Raw genomic sequence first — 18,603 nt, forward strand, 5'->3', positions numbered from 1 at the left:
TTAGCCGACGAATGAGAAGTACGGCGTCTACAACGACCTGTATGTACTAGGTTCTCCGTTGGCCTGTGGAGCATGTCGTCTTTCCACTCCAGACCGACTCTTGCGACGGTGTTGGGCTCATGATTCTGCCTCATCACTGTCGTTCGCCCTGGTATCCCTCACCGTCTGCACGAATGGATGACTGCCTGTAGTGACCAGCGTCTTATAGGGTACGGGCTGGTCAAGTACCTGCGACTTGCTCAGTGTGTCGAGTGGTAGTGAAGCTCCTGCCCCGCAAAGCTGGCGCAGTAATTCAAGCAATACCATTGGGATTTGGGTTTGGGTATCGACGTTGCATTTGCCTTCATCGACATTTCTCGTCTCTTCTCGTCGCTCCACTGCCCTAGATCACTGCCGTCCGGCGACCAACATGGTATTGTCCTCCTGTAACGGTTTCCACGCAGCGTATCTCGGCCACTCCTGTCCAGCTCCCATCCTGGAAATTCCCGCATGTTCGTTTCCTGGAAAACAACAACGTGCGGGCATTGCCAGTTGCCAGCAAACATCCTCTACGCCACACTGAAATATATGCTGGCCTCTGAGAGCCACAGCATGTGGAGTTGCGGTACTTGAGATTGACGTCTGCTTCGAACGCCTCATCTCGCAAATCCTCGACTCACATCGGCTATCGTCCTCATATACCCTGCTGTCGGCCCTGGCTGGTGTTGCCTCAATTTACTCTTGTTACCTACGAACGACCTGATCGAAGATTCGACTCCACCACCCTAGTAACCACTCTCTTGGAGCTTCTCTGTTCAGCATCAGCACCAACACCCTCCACCAAACTTTGTTCGAATAGTGGGTAGTCGGTTCGACCACCCCCTGGCGAGAGCGAGAGTGTGTCACGCCTGTACACTCTGCTAAAATCTCAGCGGCTCGCTCCCAGTCTCGTCTCCGTCGGTGGCACACACACTCACCACACCTCGTCCCCACAGTCCACACACTTCTGGCCCGTCCAGCCCGCGACCCTATCCCGGAACCACGGTGCGAACCCTTAAACAACAAGACATCCTCCCACACCTCAATTCTTCCCCTCTTCCGTCAATTTTTTGCCGAGTTCAGTCTGTTATCAAATATTAATTGTTATTGTCTTTGCGTCACCTTTCCTCGTCGCACGAAATTCAACTATACCCTGGAGGTGCCTTTATATTCCAGCCTATTTGCCTTATCCATCGCCGATTTTCACGTGCCAGTTCCAGGTATATTGGGCACCATTTCGATCAATTAGTTCCTGCATACGATACGACGGATACCTCAAACTATATCTCTGCTCAAAGCATCTTGTTACTTAGACATCAGGTCCTCACGGACAGACGATCAAGGATAAAACTACTTACATTAATTGCGTTTGTGTAAGTTCTATTGCGATTCCTCTTGGCTTGATGTTTTGCCTACTAACAGGATTAGGCATTTGTCATTTTAGTGTACAGACATCAACCCGCGCAAGCTTTCTGGGAATGTCGAATTATCTTTGCCGGCACAAGTTATAACAAGCAGCAAAATAAATATTTGGTTACCAGTACCTCGCCATCAAGTTATGTTACAGTAAGATAGAGAGACAATGGCATCCTACCAGTCGGACTTCGATCCACCTAATAGGCCAGGAGACTCCACACGGGGCAAGAGGTTGGGCACGTATATGCAAGCTGGGCCGTCGAAAACGGAGCGAAGGGGGAAGGATACACAGATGTCAAGTCAGATGGGGACTCGACGGGTTCAGGCCCCCTCTTCAAGTCGAACACAACCCACTGGACTACCACAAGGAACGTTACGTGAACCCACGACATTCCCAACAGATTATCCAGAACTCAAGACTAAACCTCAGAACACATCATCGTCCACTTTTGGGTTTGGAAAATCAACTAAAACAACTTCAGATCGTAAGCCAGAATTGAAGGGTAAGTCGTCTCGAAATTTTCTTCGCAGGAAGCCATCATCAGTAGCTCAGCAACAGGCTGTTGCCGCGTCACGGCCTGCAGAACGATCGGCTTCTGCAAGTGTTAGCAAATCGGTACCAGCGCCTTCAGGACGTCGACCAAGTCTTGGAACTTCATCAAAATCGACCGATGCTTACAATGAGATCTTTACAAGGCCTAGAGCAAGAACACCAGCTGCGAAGGAGAATCCTGTGATACCCGAATTGGATAGGTATCGGTCCAGACCAGAGCAAGCAACACTTTCAAAGATTAGATCTAATGGAGAGGTTCCGAAACTATCAACTCATGATCTTCCTCCACCAACTCCGCTTTTATCAGGTACCCCAGGAAACTCAGGTGTCAGTAGTTCGTCCCACAGTCATCGCTACAGTGGGTATAGTGGTAGTGGATACAGTGCGAGTCCGTCGACTAGATTCTCAGAATCACCTGGACCTGGAGCGGCTTATAGTAGAGACACAACACCGACCTCAATGTCTTCACAATCGCCTGGACTTATTGCACCAATGAAGATGAACCCTCCTCGACTACGACATGGAAGTCCTGCTATCAACAGACCACCTCCTCTAACCAGGAGGGCTGCTGGCAGTTATTCTGAGAGCGAAGATGCTGCCGTAGCAGTCGAATCGCAGGGCCTTCCTTCATTACGGGAATCTGTCACATCTTCATCGTCAAATTCTACAGTCAAGGGAGATGGAAAGGAAAGTGAGAATAAGAGAAAGAAGAAACGCTTGACGCCACCTCCACCTAGTCCACCGCCACGAGGCTCTTCTCACAAGTTCAAGAAGTCTTCGGATGATACTCTTGGTACTCCTTCGAAGACATCACAGTCACCAGCAAAATCAGTCATGACTTCTCCGTCTGAAACATCGGAGAAGAAACAAAATAATCCTGTTCAATCTCCACCAAAGGGTGCTCGACCAGTACGACCAAGTAGAGAAGGTGCACCAGATCTTCAATCTCAACTGGGTGATTCCTTGGCTGTCATTCAAAGTAACCTAGCAGGACTTTCTTTCCAGTCAGATCGACGACAGAGTCTATCTCAACGGCAACTTGCACCTTCACAGCTACAGTCCCAGCACATGACTCGTCCTCCTATGGCTTCTCGACTTCCATCTCGGAATCCTTCACCCAGTCCTATACTGCCGTCTCCAAGAGAAGCAACACCTGCACCTTCTGGACTTGGGATTATACCAGACTTGAAGCCTCGGGAACATTCCAGAAGCGCAGGTACTCGTACACCAAGCCCAAGTTTGGCAGCGCCAAAATCTCGGTTCGGATTGTTCGGAAAGCGAACTAAAACAGCACCAGAAGTTCCAGCAATTGACAACAAAGACAAAGGCGCTCGAAAGGGTCCTGCAGCTGGAACTGGGCACGAAGGTTATGGTAGGCATGCACTTCGAGGGAGAAGCAGTAGTACTGGAGCAGGAGCAATGGGTCGCGAAAGAAGCCAGAGCAGAGGTTCACGAGCTAGTATTGGAAGTACTCATGCACACGATCCTTTCTTGCTTGAGAGAATGAGTCCTGTCATCATCTCAGGTGGAGGCGAAATCAAAGAGAATCTCAATGCTAGCTTTGAGCATCTCACCCGCACAGACAGTAACAACAGCTTCATTCCACCGCGGCCCAGCCTCGACTCGAGAAACTCATCGAAGTCTAGTTTGGTACACGAAGCCCCTCGCACTACGTTATGGCCATCAGCCATGCCAAAAGAGCCTGCAAAACGGCCTGTCAGACTTCCACTGCCAAAAGGACGTCGTCCCTCAGACAGCAGTGACGACGGAGGACCTCCTCCGTCGTTAGCATTTCGCCGATCCATCTTACGAAACAATGCTTCTGATTCTTCCGTCAATCTTCCACGTCCCCTCAATATTCCCAGCCGCGGTGTATCGCCTGCAATGAGTAGTATGGATGCTAGTCTTATGTCGGACGACTCTCGATTGGATCTGAAACCTGTGATTAGCAGAGGTCGTAAAGAAGAGCCTAAGAAGCCAAAGAAACTGGAGAAGCGAACACGGTCCCCTAGAAAGTGGAATTTCTTCCATCGTTCGCAACCGACTGCCAAAGCTAAGGAAGATGTCCCAGTTCAAGTTGCTGTCAGCAAACCAGCATTGAAGGAGGCTGCTGTTCCGCATTATGCCATGCTGGATTCGTCTGATGAACAGCAGGATATTGATGCGGTGGATCTTGATGACATTCTTCGCGATGCTGATGTTGTTGATTTGACGAATGAAGAGTTGGATGCGCTGCAGTTTGGTAATTATAAGGATAACTTGAAACGGATCGAGAATCTACATCTGACATCAGCGACACCGCCGCCTCAAAAGGTAGAGGAGCCGGTCCTTCCTGCACCAGCTTTTAAATCACCCGAGCCTGCTCCGGTCACTCCAGAGATGCCTCAGACCGAATTTCATCTTACAGATGAGACCGCTCCAACTCGTCCAAGTCGACTTCCTCAGGTGGGTCGTATTCCAAAAGTTGTATCTGCAAGACCACAAGCGACATCACCGAAATCATTCTCGAGACCCTTTGCTCGACTTAGCACCGTTCATCCTTTTATGCAACCTTATGCGATTGACAAACAGTCGGTCGCTGTCGGGCCTAGTCCACAATTGTCGGTTCGCGATTTGGATACCGAAGAGGATCGACAGGTGTCTACGATCGAGAGCGAAGGATCCAAGGAAAGTTCGGGCGACTCTAAATTGAGTGCAGATGGTGCTAATCACCGGGACTTCTTGATATTCCCATCGAAGAGAAAGGGTTCAGAAGCGACTAGCAGCTCGGGACGATTGAGCTTTGTAGGTACTTCGGGTACTACAGCAGTAATCCCCGAAGTCGGAGCTGACTTGGAAGAAGACGAGGTCTGGAATGAGTTTGACGACTTAATTGAGCACGATGAAGATGAGATTCCTAAATCAGCTACTTCGTCTTGTGGTGTCCCGTTTCAATACGAAGGCTACGAAAGTCGACGGATGAGAAAGAGTAGAATGAGGGCCAAGGAGTCACCGACGATTGCTTCGCAACCAGCTATCAGAGAGCCACCGCAGGAGGCATCGATGACAAGACGCTCGGAGTTTACTACTTCCAGTGTTTACAGCGCTGATTTGAGTGCCAAGCTGAAGGAAGCACTTGCACCGACACCGACCAGCGCCATATCTTTTGGTGATTTCATCTCGGGGTATGGTGATCGTAATAATTCGGTCGATGACGATTCCGGAACGAGATTCTCTCGCGATATGCAGAACGGCTTGAGATTGTCTATGGCATCGAGTCATTCTGATTGTACTCAGTTCTCCGATGGGGATGTCTCGCCGATATCTCAAGTCAACCTTCGTGTTGGATCGATGACGGTCAGCAAGTGGCTCACCTTTGGACATGTCTTGTTTAGTCCGGCTAGGGAGGAAATCATGCAGCTTGAAGGGTCTTCAAAACGCCATTCCATCTTAGTCATCGATGGTCTTGGTAATGGTATGTTTTCCGATCTACAGGTTATAACATTTGCTAACGAACACTGTAGACGACTGGTCTTTCTACGCTGCTGAAACTTATCCCAACTCGACATTCTACAACCTCTCGCCCACACGACCGCTCTCAGCTTCAGAACGAGCATCAAACGGCTCCTCATTTCCCCTCTCCCCAAAGAATCATCGACAAGTCCAATACACCTCCCCCGCCCACAAATTCCCTTTCCCATCCTCCACCTTCCACGTCGTCGTTCTTCGCTTCCCCTCCGCCATGCCCGAATCCTCCTACCGCAACATCATCTCGGAATCCAAACGCGTCCTCAAACCTGGCGGCTACCTCGAAACCGCCATCCTCGACCTCGACATGATGAACATGGGCAACCGTGCCCGCCGCGCCGTCCGCGGCCTCAAAGTCAAACTGCAAGTCGCCAACCCCAACACCTCCCTCTCCTCCGCCTCCGACACCGTCCTCCGCTACATCGGCAAGCGCGGCTTCCACGACGTCAAGATCTGCAAGGTCGGCATCCCCGTCGCGTCCACGGTCCCCTCCACCAAGGGCGAGCGCAAAGAGGAACTCAGTCTCGCGGATATGATGCGTGATGACTCGCAGGTCGGCGACGAGGGCATCACGAAGATGGTCGCGAAGGTCGGTCGCTGGTGGTTCACGCGCTGTTATGAGTTGGATGTCCTGCCTGATGGGGATGTTTCCCGCTCGATCTTTAGTGATGCGCAGTTGTTGGCTGAGTGCGAGAAGTGGAATAGCAGTTTCAAACTCGTCGTTGCGTATGCGCAGAAACCGGTTGTGGCGAGACGCAGGACGGCGAGTGTGTGAATGAGCACCTTGTGTGTGGTTTGTTTTACGTTTGCACGCATAGCGGTGGTATATTTTGAGGCGCGAGCCTGTCTAGTTTTCGTTTCGTTGGTCACGGGTTGGCTTGGTGATCTGGTATTGCTAGTTTTTAATGTTTGGTCGGTACTTCGTTCCGTAAGCTGTACTCAGGCGGTACTATGTTCCGTCATCTGTACTGCGCTGTGCCCAGTCACGAGGAGGATACAAGGAAGAAGCCACTTGTGGAGGACAGAGATCAGGCTCAGGTATGGGTATGGGTATTATATGATGGATATGAGATTATGGATTATGGGTATCATGTTTGCATTTGGAAGATTTTTGGGTGTATTTAGCGGATGGTTGATTAGCGGATGTCATGGCTGTTAGCGGATTTTTTTGATACCCTTGATAGTTTTAGGTTAATGGATGGAAGTAATTGGGATGTTTATATGAATTTGTGGAGATGTGGAGATGATGTTGTGAGGTTTGCATGGGTGATTTTATGACTGTGATGCTGGTTTTTTCATAATAACTTTTTCTATACTGATTTCAATAGGGGGGCCGTTTTCCAAAATGACGCACGTTTGCAAAGATAAGTAGATGATGAGATTTAAACCCCTCTTGAAAGTCCCAGGCAACTTCTTTTTAGCATGACGAAACTAAATAGACCGATCTAGATTCCATTAAGTAGAATTGCGTATGCCAAGACATATTGTCCCCCGCGCTTTAGTACTTTGCCAAGACAATCTCTTCTCAAATTGACTTCAGAGGAGAGTATAGTTTGTTTAAGGAGGTCTTGGAGGAGGCGTGATGAACTTTTGACGAGATGGTTGGAGGTTGGAGGTTGGAGGATGAGGACATGCTTATGGATGGGACTAGGTGGGGTTTGAACAGGAGGGGCATGGGTTTGGGGGGATGAGGGGATGAGGAGGATGGGAGGAGATTGTGGGATTTGGTTATTGGAGGGGTTTGGTGCAGGATGTTGCGGATGGATGAGGAGGTTGTGATGGAGGTGAGGGGGGCTTGTGTAAATGGACTTTTGATGCTGTGGAGGAACTGAGTGGGAGATCCTATGATTCCTATGGGTGGCTGTTGGCCTGATATTTTGCTGTTGTTTGTTGTTGGGTTTTGGGTAGAGTTAGGGTTTCTAGAAGCAAAACCTTGACTGGGTATCGTTAGATTTAATTTCACGGAATGGAGATAGGCTTCGGGGTTTAGTTAAGTCTTAAGAGCTCCACCTGACTCTTAAGTTGCCCGACATAGTTGAATAAGTTATTTATGGGTGTATTCGGGAAGGAGCTCAGGAGATATGGTCCAGGGAGGGCGATTGCATGTCTGTAATGAATCTTTGGGAAGAAATTAGTGTTTCGATGCTTGATGTTTGAACTTCATTCATGTTTTCGAGGAGGGTTGAAGTGATGTTCTATCATACTTTCAAGATCATCTTCGAAGCGCGGGAAAGTTATACTTAAGAAGTCGGAATAGCATTGGCAGCCGATCTTGATTTCAGTTACTAGACTTGAAGTGAGTGGATTGCACCTTCTTACATCTCATCCTTCCTTTTTAGCTGATAGACATTTTTTGATAATCGATAAACAACATCAGAACTATTCAAAACATATCCCTTCCAGTCTTTCTTCTCAGACTAGCCATTGACGGACATGGCCGAGAATAAGTCGTAAAACCAGCTGCTTGGCTCTTCGTCCTCGCTTAAAACCCCTTGACCCATCATTCGACGGATGGGGCGACCACAGATTTAGTTCCTGAACTAGTGTTATTACGTCACACAATTCCACACTTTTCTAGAAGAGTGAAGAGTTTTTGTGATTCGGATCACAAGGACGCGATGCTTATTAGAACCAATCAAAACTCGAGATCTGAAAGTGGTTTCGCGTTTTAGCGTTGTGATCTGGATTGTTTAGTGGCTTGGGATTAGGATATATACGGGGGTTCTTCGAGATGAGGAGGATTTCTTAGACATCTCACACACACACAATACTTCACACACACAACTTTGACAAATTCACGACAAACAATTTTTACACACTTCACACATACACACAGTGACACACATCGCTACCCAAAAATCCACAACTACCCGTTTGTAATCCCTAACTTCTCCCCTTCCAGCTTCAATTCTCTAATATCTACCCAAGCAACATGATATATTACACAAGTTTGGGCGTTTCTACCCGTGAGGGCAGGGAATACTGCTAATCACCACCTACCTCATGTGTCGGGTGGCTTGCGATTTCGAACAACGAGTGCTTCACTAAGGCTATCGACTCCAATAGCACAGATTTCGTAACATATATGCTCCTTCCGGAAAACAAGGTCTGCGCTGCTCTTGGCAACCCTGGTGGTTTCGGTAATGGAGGTGAGTTCTCATGTCTAGATTATTTTGTGGAGGATTTAGCTTACACTTCGCTAGATTTTCTTCATATCTGATTGAGTCCTCGCCAATCACCACCTACCTCATTCTGGGGTGGTGGTTGGCCCCAAATTCCAAAATACCTTTTTTCGCCATATCCGATTGCTCTTCGCCAATCACCACCTACCTCATTCTCTGGGTGGGGGTTAGCTTCAAAACGCAAGTCATCAACTCGCGCTGATTACAATTCAAGTCATCATATCAATACCTCTGATTTAATGGCCCGGGGAGAGTTGCAACACCCATCCAAGGGTGGAAACAACGCACTCCCATGGCCGGCAATCAACTTTCTTGATCACTTGGTTCGGGCGGGGAATTTTTGGAGCATACAAGATCTAGCCTGTCGGAGGTCTTCCGCAAATACGGTCTTTCGGTCAAGAAAATATTGACAACTCTGTCTTTGAAGCAATTAGTCAGTCGGGCCTGCTTCTTTTAATGTACCGTTTGCTAACGTCTATCTCAGACTTCCTTGGTCACTTGATGCGCCAGGGACGGTGACCATCTGAAGCACATGTCCAAGCCGGGTCTCTCCTTCCTCTCCAGTATGAGAGAGATCCCATTCGACAAATCGATCTTTGAAGTAATTAGTAAGTTAAACTACTTGCTTCACCATACTACTTGCTAACATCAGTTTTAGACTTTCTTGATCACTTGCGCGCCGTTCCTCGTAACACAAAACAACTCTTTCCGCCCCTGGGTTTGGATTCTCCACGGCAACGTAACTGAAAGCTCTACACTTAAATTGTTGAGGGCCTTCTGAGGCACATCTTCAGAAGGAAGTCGCTGCCCCCAAGGACTCATACAAGCCGACAAATACATTTCGGTCCCGTCGTCCACTGGCGTAGAGTAGCCTTGTTGTTACGATCTATTGAAGCTATTCAGAGTGGGAGAGTAGATTTCGATCTTTCCTCCCATGGCTTCCCTCGGCTACTAATTAATCAAGGAAACAATCGGTTTTGGTGGATTCCTTCAACGCTTCAATTGTAAATAGTGTGCAATCAAAATTTATCAGCGGTGCAACTCATGTAATCATTCTCTCTTGTAGAGACTTGTGATTTCGTGAGCGATATCATTATTTAAATGTGAAAACGCATCTCGACCTAGAAGTTTTAGAGCCATCCTCTGCTTTCACCACCAACTCTCGCAAAACACATTCTGCTTCATCATGCCCTCAGCCTCCTTAGCAACCTTCACATACTCATCCGTCATTCTCGGTACACCGCATACATAACACAACACTTCTTTCCTCTCTGCAACAGGCCCTAGTGCTTCATGTAAATCACCGTGCGTGAGTCTCCTCCTCGCAACATCCACCCCGTCGGGATTGCTGCCATCTGAAGATTGATCGGAACCCACCTTTCCTGGCGTTAAGAACAATTTGAATCCACCCCTCATGCCAAGCTCCGCCATCGTACTCTTAATACGCTCGAAAAACAGAATCTCATCCCACCTCCTCTGTTCCTTCACACTATACAAAAACCTCACCTCAACATCTCCCTCCCCACTTTCCTTCAACGTTTTGATATGCGATAACATACTCATCAAAGGATTCACACCTACACCTCCGGCTACGAAAACCACACGTTTGAAATTCCGGGGCGGAGTGGGAGGGTATGTGAAGGAGCCGCCGACACGAATTTGTAGGAGTGTGTTGAGGAGCTGGGGTTGTGGGAGATGAAGGTATTTTGCTGGTGGGTTGGAGGTGCGTTGGATTGCTAGCTCGATGTAGGGGTTGGGCTGCGAGAGGGATGAGGGGGCGGAGGTTATGGTGAAACCGCCTGCTTTGGGGGAGATGGGTGTGTAGGTGTCGAGCCATTGGCCGGGGAGGAACTGGGGTTGTTAGTATAGAAGGTATGGATTTTGATTTAGAGGGATAAGTGAAGATGATCTTGTGATACTATGGGAAATTTGAATTTCTAGGAGATGTGGGCGGAAATGCGTGTTAAAGAAAGGAAGGAAGGAAGTAGCTTGGACATGAGCCCTAGTTTACATACCTTGAGATCAGAATTCTTCTCCACAGGTGCAAGTCTAATCAATCGTATATTCTCATTAACCTGATCTATCTTGTCAATCTTAACTGGATGTAGCCCCTATTCGTTCTCCTCATTAGCCGAGAGTCTCCCCTTGAAGTAAGAAAGAAGTACTGACATCATCACGTGGCTCACCAGCAGTCCTCTCGGTATGTGGTATTGAGACTTTACTCATGATTCCTCGTGGTATGAAGGAGGATACTGTTGCGAAGGATCTGCGGAGAATCATTTGGATTTTGTATATCTGCACCGGATGGAAGTATGTTGTTGATGGGAGGGAAGGATTGGTGGAGTGGGATATATGTGGGTCATCGGGCTGTCACGTGAGAGTCTGGTCAGTGCTTTCGTTGTCTCGTCGCTTCCGAGCAACCTCCTTTCTCTCTTTCTTTCATTCTTCCAAACTTTGCAACATTACCAACAATCTCAATTCTTTCGCCAGTCATTGCAATTTAATCTTACATTACACCACGAGAAAACATGGTTTTACCATAATTTCTATCTCTCGGCAATCCTACTTTATCCTCCTTCCATTCAATATTCGTCGATATCCATAGAATCCTCAGTCTCATTACCAGCTTCTTCGTCGTACTCCGGCATATCCGAGTCCTCAGCTTCTTCGTCAAACTCTGTGTTAGCCGGAACTTCTTCATCTTGATCGGTATCCATCGCATCTTGGCCCTCATCATCGCTTTCTTCATTAGATTCATCGTCGTCCGAACTGTACAACCTATCAATGTCCCAATATATCTCGCTGGCTTTCCTTATCCACAAGTCAACAGGATTTATCCAAGACTCGGGACATGTTTGGCGATTTCCACCAACGCCTAGTGGCGAGGAGTTCTGGCTCGGATCTAGAGTGCCTTGCCGGATCTCCTCCAGGTGTTTTGCAACCAATCTTATTTCTCGCTTTCGCTGCTCGATTGGTTCGCTTTCGTCCAACTTGGCTTTCTTGAGACGTATGACACCCTCGTTGAACAAAGGTATACTTGGTTCACCGTCAGTTTTGTCAAACCGGCCAAGGACTCTCTGCTTTTCTGCCTCATTGCTTTCCATTCCCACAATTCCAGCCTCATCCTGGACATCAATCAAGTTGTATTTGCGACGTTCATCGAGTACATCTGGATAGCGTAAAAGGCTCATGAAACACCACTCGAAACTTTTCAAATCAAGCTTGAGCCTTTCCTGCATTCTAGCTGGTCTTCCGTCTCCTGGCGGAACTTATTAACAGTCCTCCACGTTCCTCTATTCCACCTCAGGAGATTCAGTCGGGGTTCCTCCAATTCTTGGCCCACTTGCTTCTCCAGGTTCAAGAGGTTGCGGACAACTTCTTTATGTATTTCTTGCAGCTTCCGTACCAATTCAAAGAAGTCTTCGGGGGTTTCAGTCAGAGCCCCATTGTCCATTTCGTCGTTAATTCTTTCCATGACTTCGGCAAGTTTTCTAGACAAATGTTGAATAAGGAAGGAACTTTTCTGAAACATGTATTCCTGTTGACTGCGACCCCATAGCCTTTTTCCCATTTCATTGACATGTATGTCCTGATGTTTGACTTTCAATTTTGAAATTAGTTTCTCGTGTTCCGTACTGTTCTTACGTATTCTAATTGGCTCAGGAACTCCTTTTTGGCCTCGCTTCGCTTCATCTTCACATCTTATTAGTGCTCCTTGACCCCTTGAGCGGCCCTGCAAGACATCCATCCCAAATCTGTTCTCTTTAATTAGTACGATGCTTCCATTTAGTTCTGTATTGCACATACGCGCGAACCCCAACTTTCTAAACATAATTAGCTGTGTGAATTCTAATGTTACGCGCTGGACTCACCCAAAAATCCTCACTTTGCATATCTACAAGCGAGGGTCAGTGATAGGTAACTTTCATGCTGGAAGGGAAACATACCCTCGTAGAAAGTTACTGGTATTGGATACATCTCTTGAGTTTCTGGCAACTCGGGTGTTTTCAGCACGGGATTGGCGCTTTGTTCGGCCCAACGAGTGGTAGGCCAAATCGCTTGGCACCAAAAGCCCAGTGGCAGCGTCATGCCCTCAAATCCATCTTCGGGGTATCTTCTGAACGGTTCAGGGATTCCCGAGAAAACCTTAAAAGTTAGATAAAGCCCTGTAAATCTTTCCCATGCTTACTTTGTGCTCGAACGCATAACCAATTTCTGCAAGTTGTGTTGACCCTATGTACGGTTCTGGCTCTCCTCTTTGTGCGCGTTCTGCGTCCTCTTCGTATTTCAATGCGTTCCATATGCTATGCTAGCAAAATTTCAGTCCTGCTTATACCTCTGAAAAGGGAAAACACTGACCATTGTTTCGTGGACAAGAATATTTGCCGCAAACCACTCAAGACTCATTTTTTCAGCGTCCGTCAAATCGGGTCTAAGAAGAGGTAAGACTACCTGGTAGGCAAGAAAACTTCTAAATTTTGAGTGTCTATTCTCCCTTTTGGCAGACATAACGCTATAGCCCCACGTCGTAATCTTCTCTGCGGTTTTTTCTGGCTTAATAGCTTTTTCGAAAGTACACATAAATCCAAATTCCATGGCGTGTTTTGTCCTCAATACATCAAGTGTCGTCCTTAATTTCTTCTGGATTTCTTCCCAGGGTCTTTTTGTTGACGGAGAAACAATCTGAGTAAGCCTTTTCGGATCGGTCAGTGGAGGGCATCGTTCCTCTTCAACCTGCTTCCGTCTCCCAAAAATTAGGGTATCGAACTACTTGGTGTGTTAAAATTTCATGCTTACAATTTCGCTTTCAAGTACAATTCACCTACCCATGGAAGCATATGCATGTTTGGTAACAGATACGTCGCCACTTGTAACGCAGGCTTGAGAGCCTTTTTAACAATCTGATTCCTCATTTCCCAATAACCTGATGTATTTTCCGGTTGATAGGGCATCAAGTGAAAACCGAAGAGTGAATCCCTTGTGCCATTTTCGTCATACTCCTCCAAGACATTCTCGGTGGTTTCCCAGCGTCGCAATATATCAAGTATCGGAGCCCTCAAAGTCGAGGCTTTCAGCCTCCTACTACTAATCGCATCCATATCAGCTAATTCACGACTCGTAAACCCATAGAGCCATTGCCTCTGTGTATTTTCACGTTTCTTCTCGTTGGTTCTCTGTAGTCTTTCTTCTTTCTTTTCTTCTTCCGTCAAATCGCATTCGTTTCGTGCGAAGAACGTCAGGATGGGCGTGTATCGCTCCTTGTGACGTCGACCAGCCAACCATTCGTGCTTATGTGGCCATGGTTCGAGTTGTTTGGGTTTCCTCTTTTGCCCCTACTTACCGCGGAAAGTGGTGCGGAAAGGGGATAAACGGATCTGCGTCTCTTTGCTGCGGAAAGTGGTGTGGATTCGGGGTTTACGGATTTGCGTCTCTTTGCTGCGGAATCTGGTTTTACTGATCGAGGTCTCTTCGCTGTGGTTTTTGGGGTGGTGGTGCTGTAGGAGAGTATTGCGGATGTGACCGTCCTCTTGGGATTCTTTCGGGTTCCCGCCATTTCGCTGATAGGTGACTGGGGTTGGAATGATGATGGAGTTTCTATCGTGAGAGGCTTGAAGGAGAAAATTGGTGTTGTTAGGATGTTTTCTTACGAAAAATCATGATGTTGAGAAAGGCTCTTTGTTGTTGGGTTTTGAGGATTCTGGTTGCGGATGTTGTGCTTTGTTCTTGGTGAAAAGCTCAGGTTTACAAAAACAAGGTTTTCTTTGTATTCGTTTTCTTGCCCGCTCTCGAAATCGTGTTTTTTCCTTGAATTCGTATATAGGTCTTGTAAATTTGAAATTGATGTGTGCCGATTCTTGGGAGCTAGATGTATGTATAGTATCTAGACATCCGGTGCGATATTCGGTTCGACACCGAGCGCTTTCGCAACAAAAGTAAAGTAGTAAGCATCGACACCAGAAGAATAGATTGTGCAAATCAAGCCATATAACTGCTTGGCACTTAACGAATAGTCTGCTTTGATTGGAGGTTGACGGAAGCCGGTCCAGTCCACAAGCGCGAGTAGCCCATATACCCTATCCCTTTTATCTAAGCATTCATGCGATCCCAAGCTTACAAGCAGTGAAGACAAGGTCAACCATACATTTCGAGTACTAGTTCTCAGGCTCAGTGCAGTATGTACGAAAGGGTACCTCCGCACGCTAGCATCCCGGTTAAACCATAACTTCGACATTAGGACGTCCAAAGGTATTGTCCTTGTATCTGAAACGAACAGCAGCGTTCTTGCTAATACAAATTCCTGGATAATCCAGAGTCGACGCCAGTATGCTGCCCCGAAGAAGTTTTTCACCGTGACATCTTCGGCTATCTCAACGTCGCTTGCGGTTGAATATAATTCCAGTGTACCATTCTCAAACTTACTAATGTGTGCAAGAGATTCATCGACGTCTGGTCCTAACCAGACCATGACAAATGACGCGTTGGTATATAGATCACCCATCCTTTGAACCTGACTATTACGCTCAGGAATGTCGTCCTGATTAATACAGATTGCATCGATCCAGAAGTACTTCCAGCGACCTGGCGACAGTGCTACATCCTCATCTTTGGCACTCTGAGCATTCTGTACCTCCGGTATCTCAGTCTCGACTTCCATACCTCTACCTGAAACTCTCAACTTAGACTTCTCATTCTTACCCTGACCCTCCGCAAAGTTCCTCAAATGCCACCCAATCGCCCTAAGCGCGAGGAACAAATTCTGATGAATACTAAACGACCGCCCATTGACGATGATTTCGTCAACTTCGTCAGGAGAACCCCATACATAGCTTAATGCGATATAATCTGGACGGTCCGCCAAATCGAAAACTTCGAGTGCAAAGTTCCCATCGTCTTTGAAAGACAGGAGTCGGATTTGTTGGGTGTTGTTGTCTAGAGGAGGGTAGAAAGTGGTCGGGAGAGATAGATTGGCCATGGGGGGGTGGTTTGACTGGGATGATAATTTGGGTGATCTCGAGGTTGGAGGTGAGGTATGATTAAGTGATTAGGTGGATTGGTGAGTTTTAGATCAGGTTCGAATTGTATACGGGAGATAAGAATTGTTGACTTGAGTGTGGTTTAATCGTGTTTGGTGTTCAGCTAGCTGGAGGGAGGCTTGGTCGTGATCATGCACATCAAGCCTGACCAGTGGCTTAGCTCGCCAGAATAACCAATCGTAGGCATATCTCAAAATCATCTGATGGGGTTGAGTAAGGCTCTACCTCAATTCGTACACGCACAGTAGGCTTGAAGGTGTATTGTCTTCAGGGTTTGTGACAGCTCTTGGGAGAATAACCCCGACGAATTTAACTAAGTTGTAGTTAAAAAAGCAAAGAAAGATTGAACCCAAATATGAGCTGAAAAGAGACATTACTAAAATTTGTGTGAGACGAAAAATTGCCATAATAATGGTCGGAAATAGCTTTATTCCGATCCTTTCGTTAAATCATTCTGGCACTCCTTCAGTTCATCATATTTGTCCAGTCATCTAACTAAACTAGCCCACCCAGGATTCTCAACCATTCACTCACTTCTGTACTTGCGTTTCCTCGCTAGCAAGAGAGGCAGCCCGTTCCTTTTTCTCCATAGCAGGGAACTCATCAGCAGCCTGGGCATTTCTATTAGTCTTTCTCCTTCTCAACAAAACAAACGCCACGATAGCGATAAGCGCTAGTCCGCCGACAACCGAACCGACAGCAATGCCAGCTATAGCACCCTCTGATAGACTGCGAGAAGAAGATGCGGATACGTATAGTGTAGGAGCGACCGAAGAGTCGGGAGGCGTTGCTGTGGAAGGAGTCGTTGAGGGAGCGACGAAGTCGGTAGATGTTACGTTGAAGCATGGGATTGTACCTACAAAGGTGGATGCTTCGATGAGTGTCTGTTTTTGTTAGAGGTAATTGGTGACAGTCAGTCATATACATACAACATCAGCGCAGGCGTAGAAAGATTGAATCGGTTCATTCTCGTAGGTAGACCAGTATTCAAGCTGAATTGTGGCGTTCGCGCCCGCGGAAATATTGTCGGGGGTGGAAGGGACACGGTAACATTGGTGACCTGGATTTACTTCTGTGATGTTATGAACGATTTGTTCGTTGAAAGAGCCTTGAGCCGTTGGGTCTTAGAAAGTGTTAGCGATGAATCTCTAGACAATAAGGGGTAGAAGTACTATTGTCGTAAGCGATGCGAAAAGCGACTTTATATGCAGTTGTTGCGATGGATAGGGAGACTGCTCCATTGTCTGTAATCGTTCAAGTTGGCATTTGTTGCTTCGGCGTCACCTAGTAATGACGAGAACCAACCAAGGGGAAATTGAGTCCTATTCGTAACTCCAGAATTGCTTCCACATGGAGCAGTATTATCAGCATCGGCAGACCAAGGACGATCAGTTGGCCAAAGGAACTGAACTGGTCCCATCACAGATCCCTCAGCACCAGCAGCATGAGGCGTAAAATCAGCAGCAGCGACTGATGAAACAGTCATAACAGCGAGAAGAGAAAGGGGTTGGAACAACATGTTCATAGCTTGATACTAGACAACTTGTTGTCGTTCTTGCAATTGTAGGTCTCGAAAAAGGATACTTCGTTGGTTGAGGAATGAAAAATCCAATTCTGCGATTGCAGAGGAAGCGCTTATATCCAAGATGAGAGTAGACAACAGCCTCGATTGATAGCAATTCCTCGTGCACTCCAGCCAACAGCCTCTAAGACCTTCGGTCATTCGCACATGCTTACAAGGTAATATAGCGGAAACCGCAGCCTCGAGAACAATAGCCGCTTGGCAAACTCGTGTTGCAATGCATAGTGGCAGCGAAGACGGTCGGATATTGCTCATCATTGGAAGTGCAGTGGTGTTCTTGCCACCCTTGCCAGTCACCCTTGCCAGACCTGCGAGCTTTGTGTCTCCTTCCTAGAAGAATTGATCGTACGATCCTATCTCACACCTGGGTAAAGGCTGGTCGATTACTCCCTGGGTTTAAAAAAAGGTTCCCGATGTCGCACGACCAAAAGTCTCATCGCTAGTTTGAAATTTTCCTGACTTTTCTTTCCTCCTGGTTCTCGCCATTACAATGGCATCACTTCGTCATTCTGGTCTTTGTGATCTCCGTTATTTCAGTGCCGATTTGCCGTTGCACAGACTCCTTCTACTTGCTTCTGTATTGGCTGTATTGCCATAAGCACGCATGAGAAATAGATTAGTTGACTCCAATGAGGGTGTCGACCACCCTGCAGGTTCGGTCACGATGTCGTTCAACCTTCTTGGCAAGAAGGTAATCTAATCTTATCAGATCAATCTAATCAGATGCTTCCTGTATCAGACATTGGCCAGAGATGGGATAATATGGGGTGCCAAGCTCGCTCTCCTGCGGCCACAGTGGCCCAAGACTTTTTTTCCTGGATCGAGAAGTGCGCCAAGGCTGATGTAGAGATGGTTTTTCCTGATATGGCCCCGAAGACAGAGGAGAGCGGGGTTTGCTTGAAGAACCTGCCGTTCGTAGCTTCGAATTACACAAAAGATCCCGGCTCGGTCTTGGAGTTATTGAATGTCTTCGCATATTTCGAGCGATGAGACTCCGATTCACGAGGGCTCGATAGACTCCATGATGGAGTACTCGTGTTGTGTCTGCGAGACCGGAAATATGAATAAGTCGAACCCGATAGAGATCCGTGTCGAGGGCACGGCACGCAGTCCACGGCTCTTGAACAATAGAAAAGCCTGGTGGACTACCTAAGTACTTAAGCCGCTCTTCTGCGCCGTTCATCATTCACTAAAACAAGTCAGTCAGCATAGTCATTCGTTCCTATCCCAACCTCGATACAAAGTCGTCCACTGAAGTCGCTCGCTACACCTATCACAATGGTTAGAATCATCTTTCTCGCAATTGGAGCC

The 18,603-nt window shown here is 47.2% G+C and overlaps 5 protein-coding genes across 5 annotated transcripts; 1 reads left to right on the forward strand and 4 right to left on the reverse strand.

Annotated features, from left to right (window-relative positions):
- Window positions 1–1,600: 1,600 nt before the first annotated feature.
- GLAREA_07881 (S-adenosyl-L-methionine-dependent methyltransferase) lies at window positions 1,601–6,269 on the forward strand (the record flags this gene model as incomplete). The annotated part of the gene is made up of 2 exons (XM_008082568.1): window positions 1,601–5,441; window positions 5,491–6,269. The coding sequence occupies 2 exons, from the start codon at window positions 1,601–1,603 to the stop codon at window positions 6,267–6,269; spliced, it is 4,620 nt and encodes a 1,539-aa protein (XP_008080759.1).
- A 3,556-nt stretch (window positions 6,270–9,825) lies between these two features.
- On the reverse strand, window positions 9,826–10,902 carry GLAREA_07882 (Ferredoxin reductase-like, C-terminal NADP-linked; the record flags this gene model as incomplete). The annotated part of the gene is made up of 3 exons (XM_008082569.1): window positions 9,826–10,527; window positions 10,692–10,787; window positions 10,846–10,902. The coding sequence occupies 3 exons, from the start codon at window positions 10,900–10,902 to the stop codon at window positions 9,826–9,828; spliced, it is 855 nt and encodes a 284-aa protein (XP_008080760.1).
- A 356-nt stretch (window positions 10,903–11,258) lies between these two features.
- Window positions 11,259–14,230, reverse strand: GLAREA_07883 (uncharacterized protein; the record flags this gene model as incomplete). Its single annotated transcript, XM_008082570.1, has 9 exons — window positions 11,259–11,935; window positions 12,322–12,431; window positions 12,484–12,500; window positions 12,549–12,571; window positions 12,624–12,822; window positions 12,866–12,985; window positions 13,036–13,443; window positions 13,503–13,964; window positions 14,018–14,230. 9 exons carry the CDS (start codon window positions 14,228–14,230, stop codon window positions 11,259–11,261), a joined length of 2,229 nt encoding a protein of 742 aa, XP_008080761.1.
- A 327-nt stretch (window positions 14,231–14,557) lies between these two features.
- GLAREA_07884 (uncharacterized protein) lies at window positions 14,558–15,649 on the reverse strand (the record flags this gene model as incomplete). Its single annotated transcript, XM_008082571.1, has 1 exon — window positions 14,558–15,649. The coding sequence occupies one exon, from the start codon at window positions 15,647–15,649 to the stop codon at window positions 14,558–14,560; it is 1,092 nt and encodes a 363-aa protein (XP_008080762.1).
- A 591-nt stretch (window positions 15,650–16,240) lies between these two features.
- Window positions 16,241–17,229, reverse strand: GLAREA_07885 (uncharacterized protein; the record flags this gene model as incomplete). The annotated part of the gene is made up of 3 exons (XM_008082572.1): window positions 16,241–16,594; window positions 16,640–16,833; window positions 17,016–17,229. 3 exons carry the CDS (start codon window positions 17,227–17,229, stop codon window positions 16,241–16,243), a joined length of 762 nt encoding a protein of 253 aa, XP_008080763.1.
- Window positions 17,230–18,603: the final 1,374 nt, after the last annotated feature.

This window comes from Glarea lozoyensis (genome assembly GCF_000409485.1).
Source record: "Glarea lozoyensis ATCC 20868 chromosome Unknown GLAREA16, whole genome shotgun sequence".
Taxonomy (NCBI): domain Eukaryota; kingdom Fungi; phylum Ascomycota; class Leotiomycetes; order Helotiales; family Helotiaceae; genus Glarea; species Glarea lozoyensis.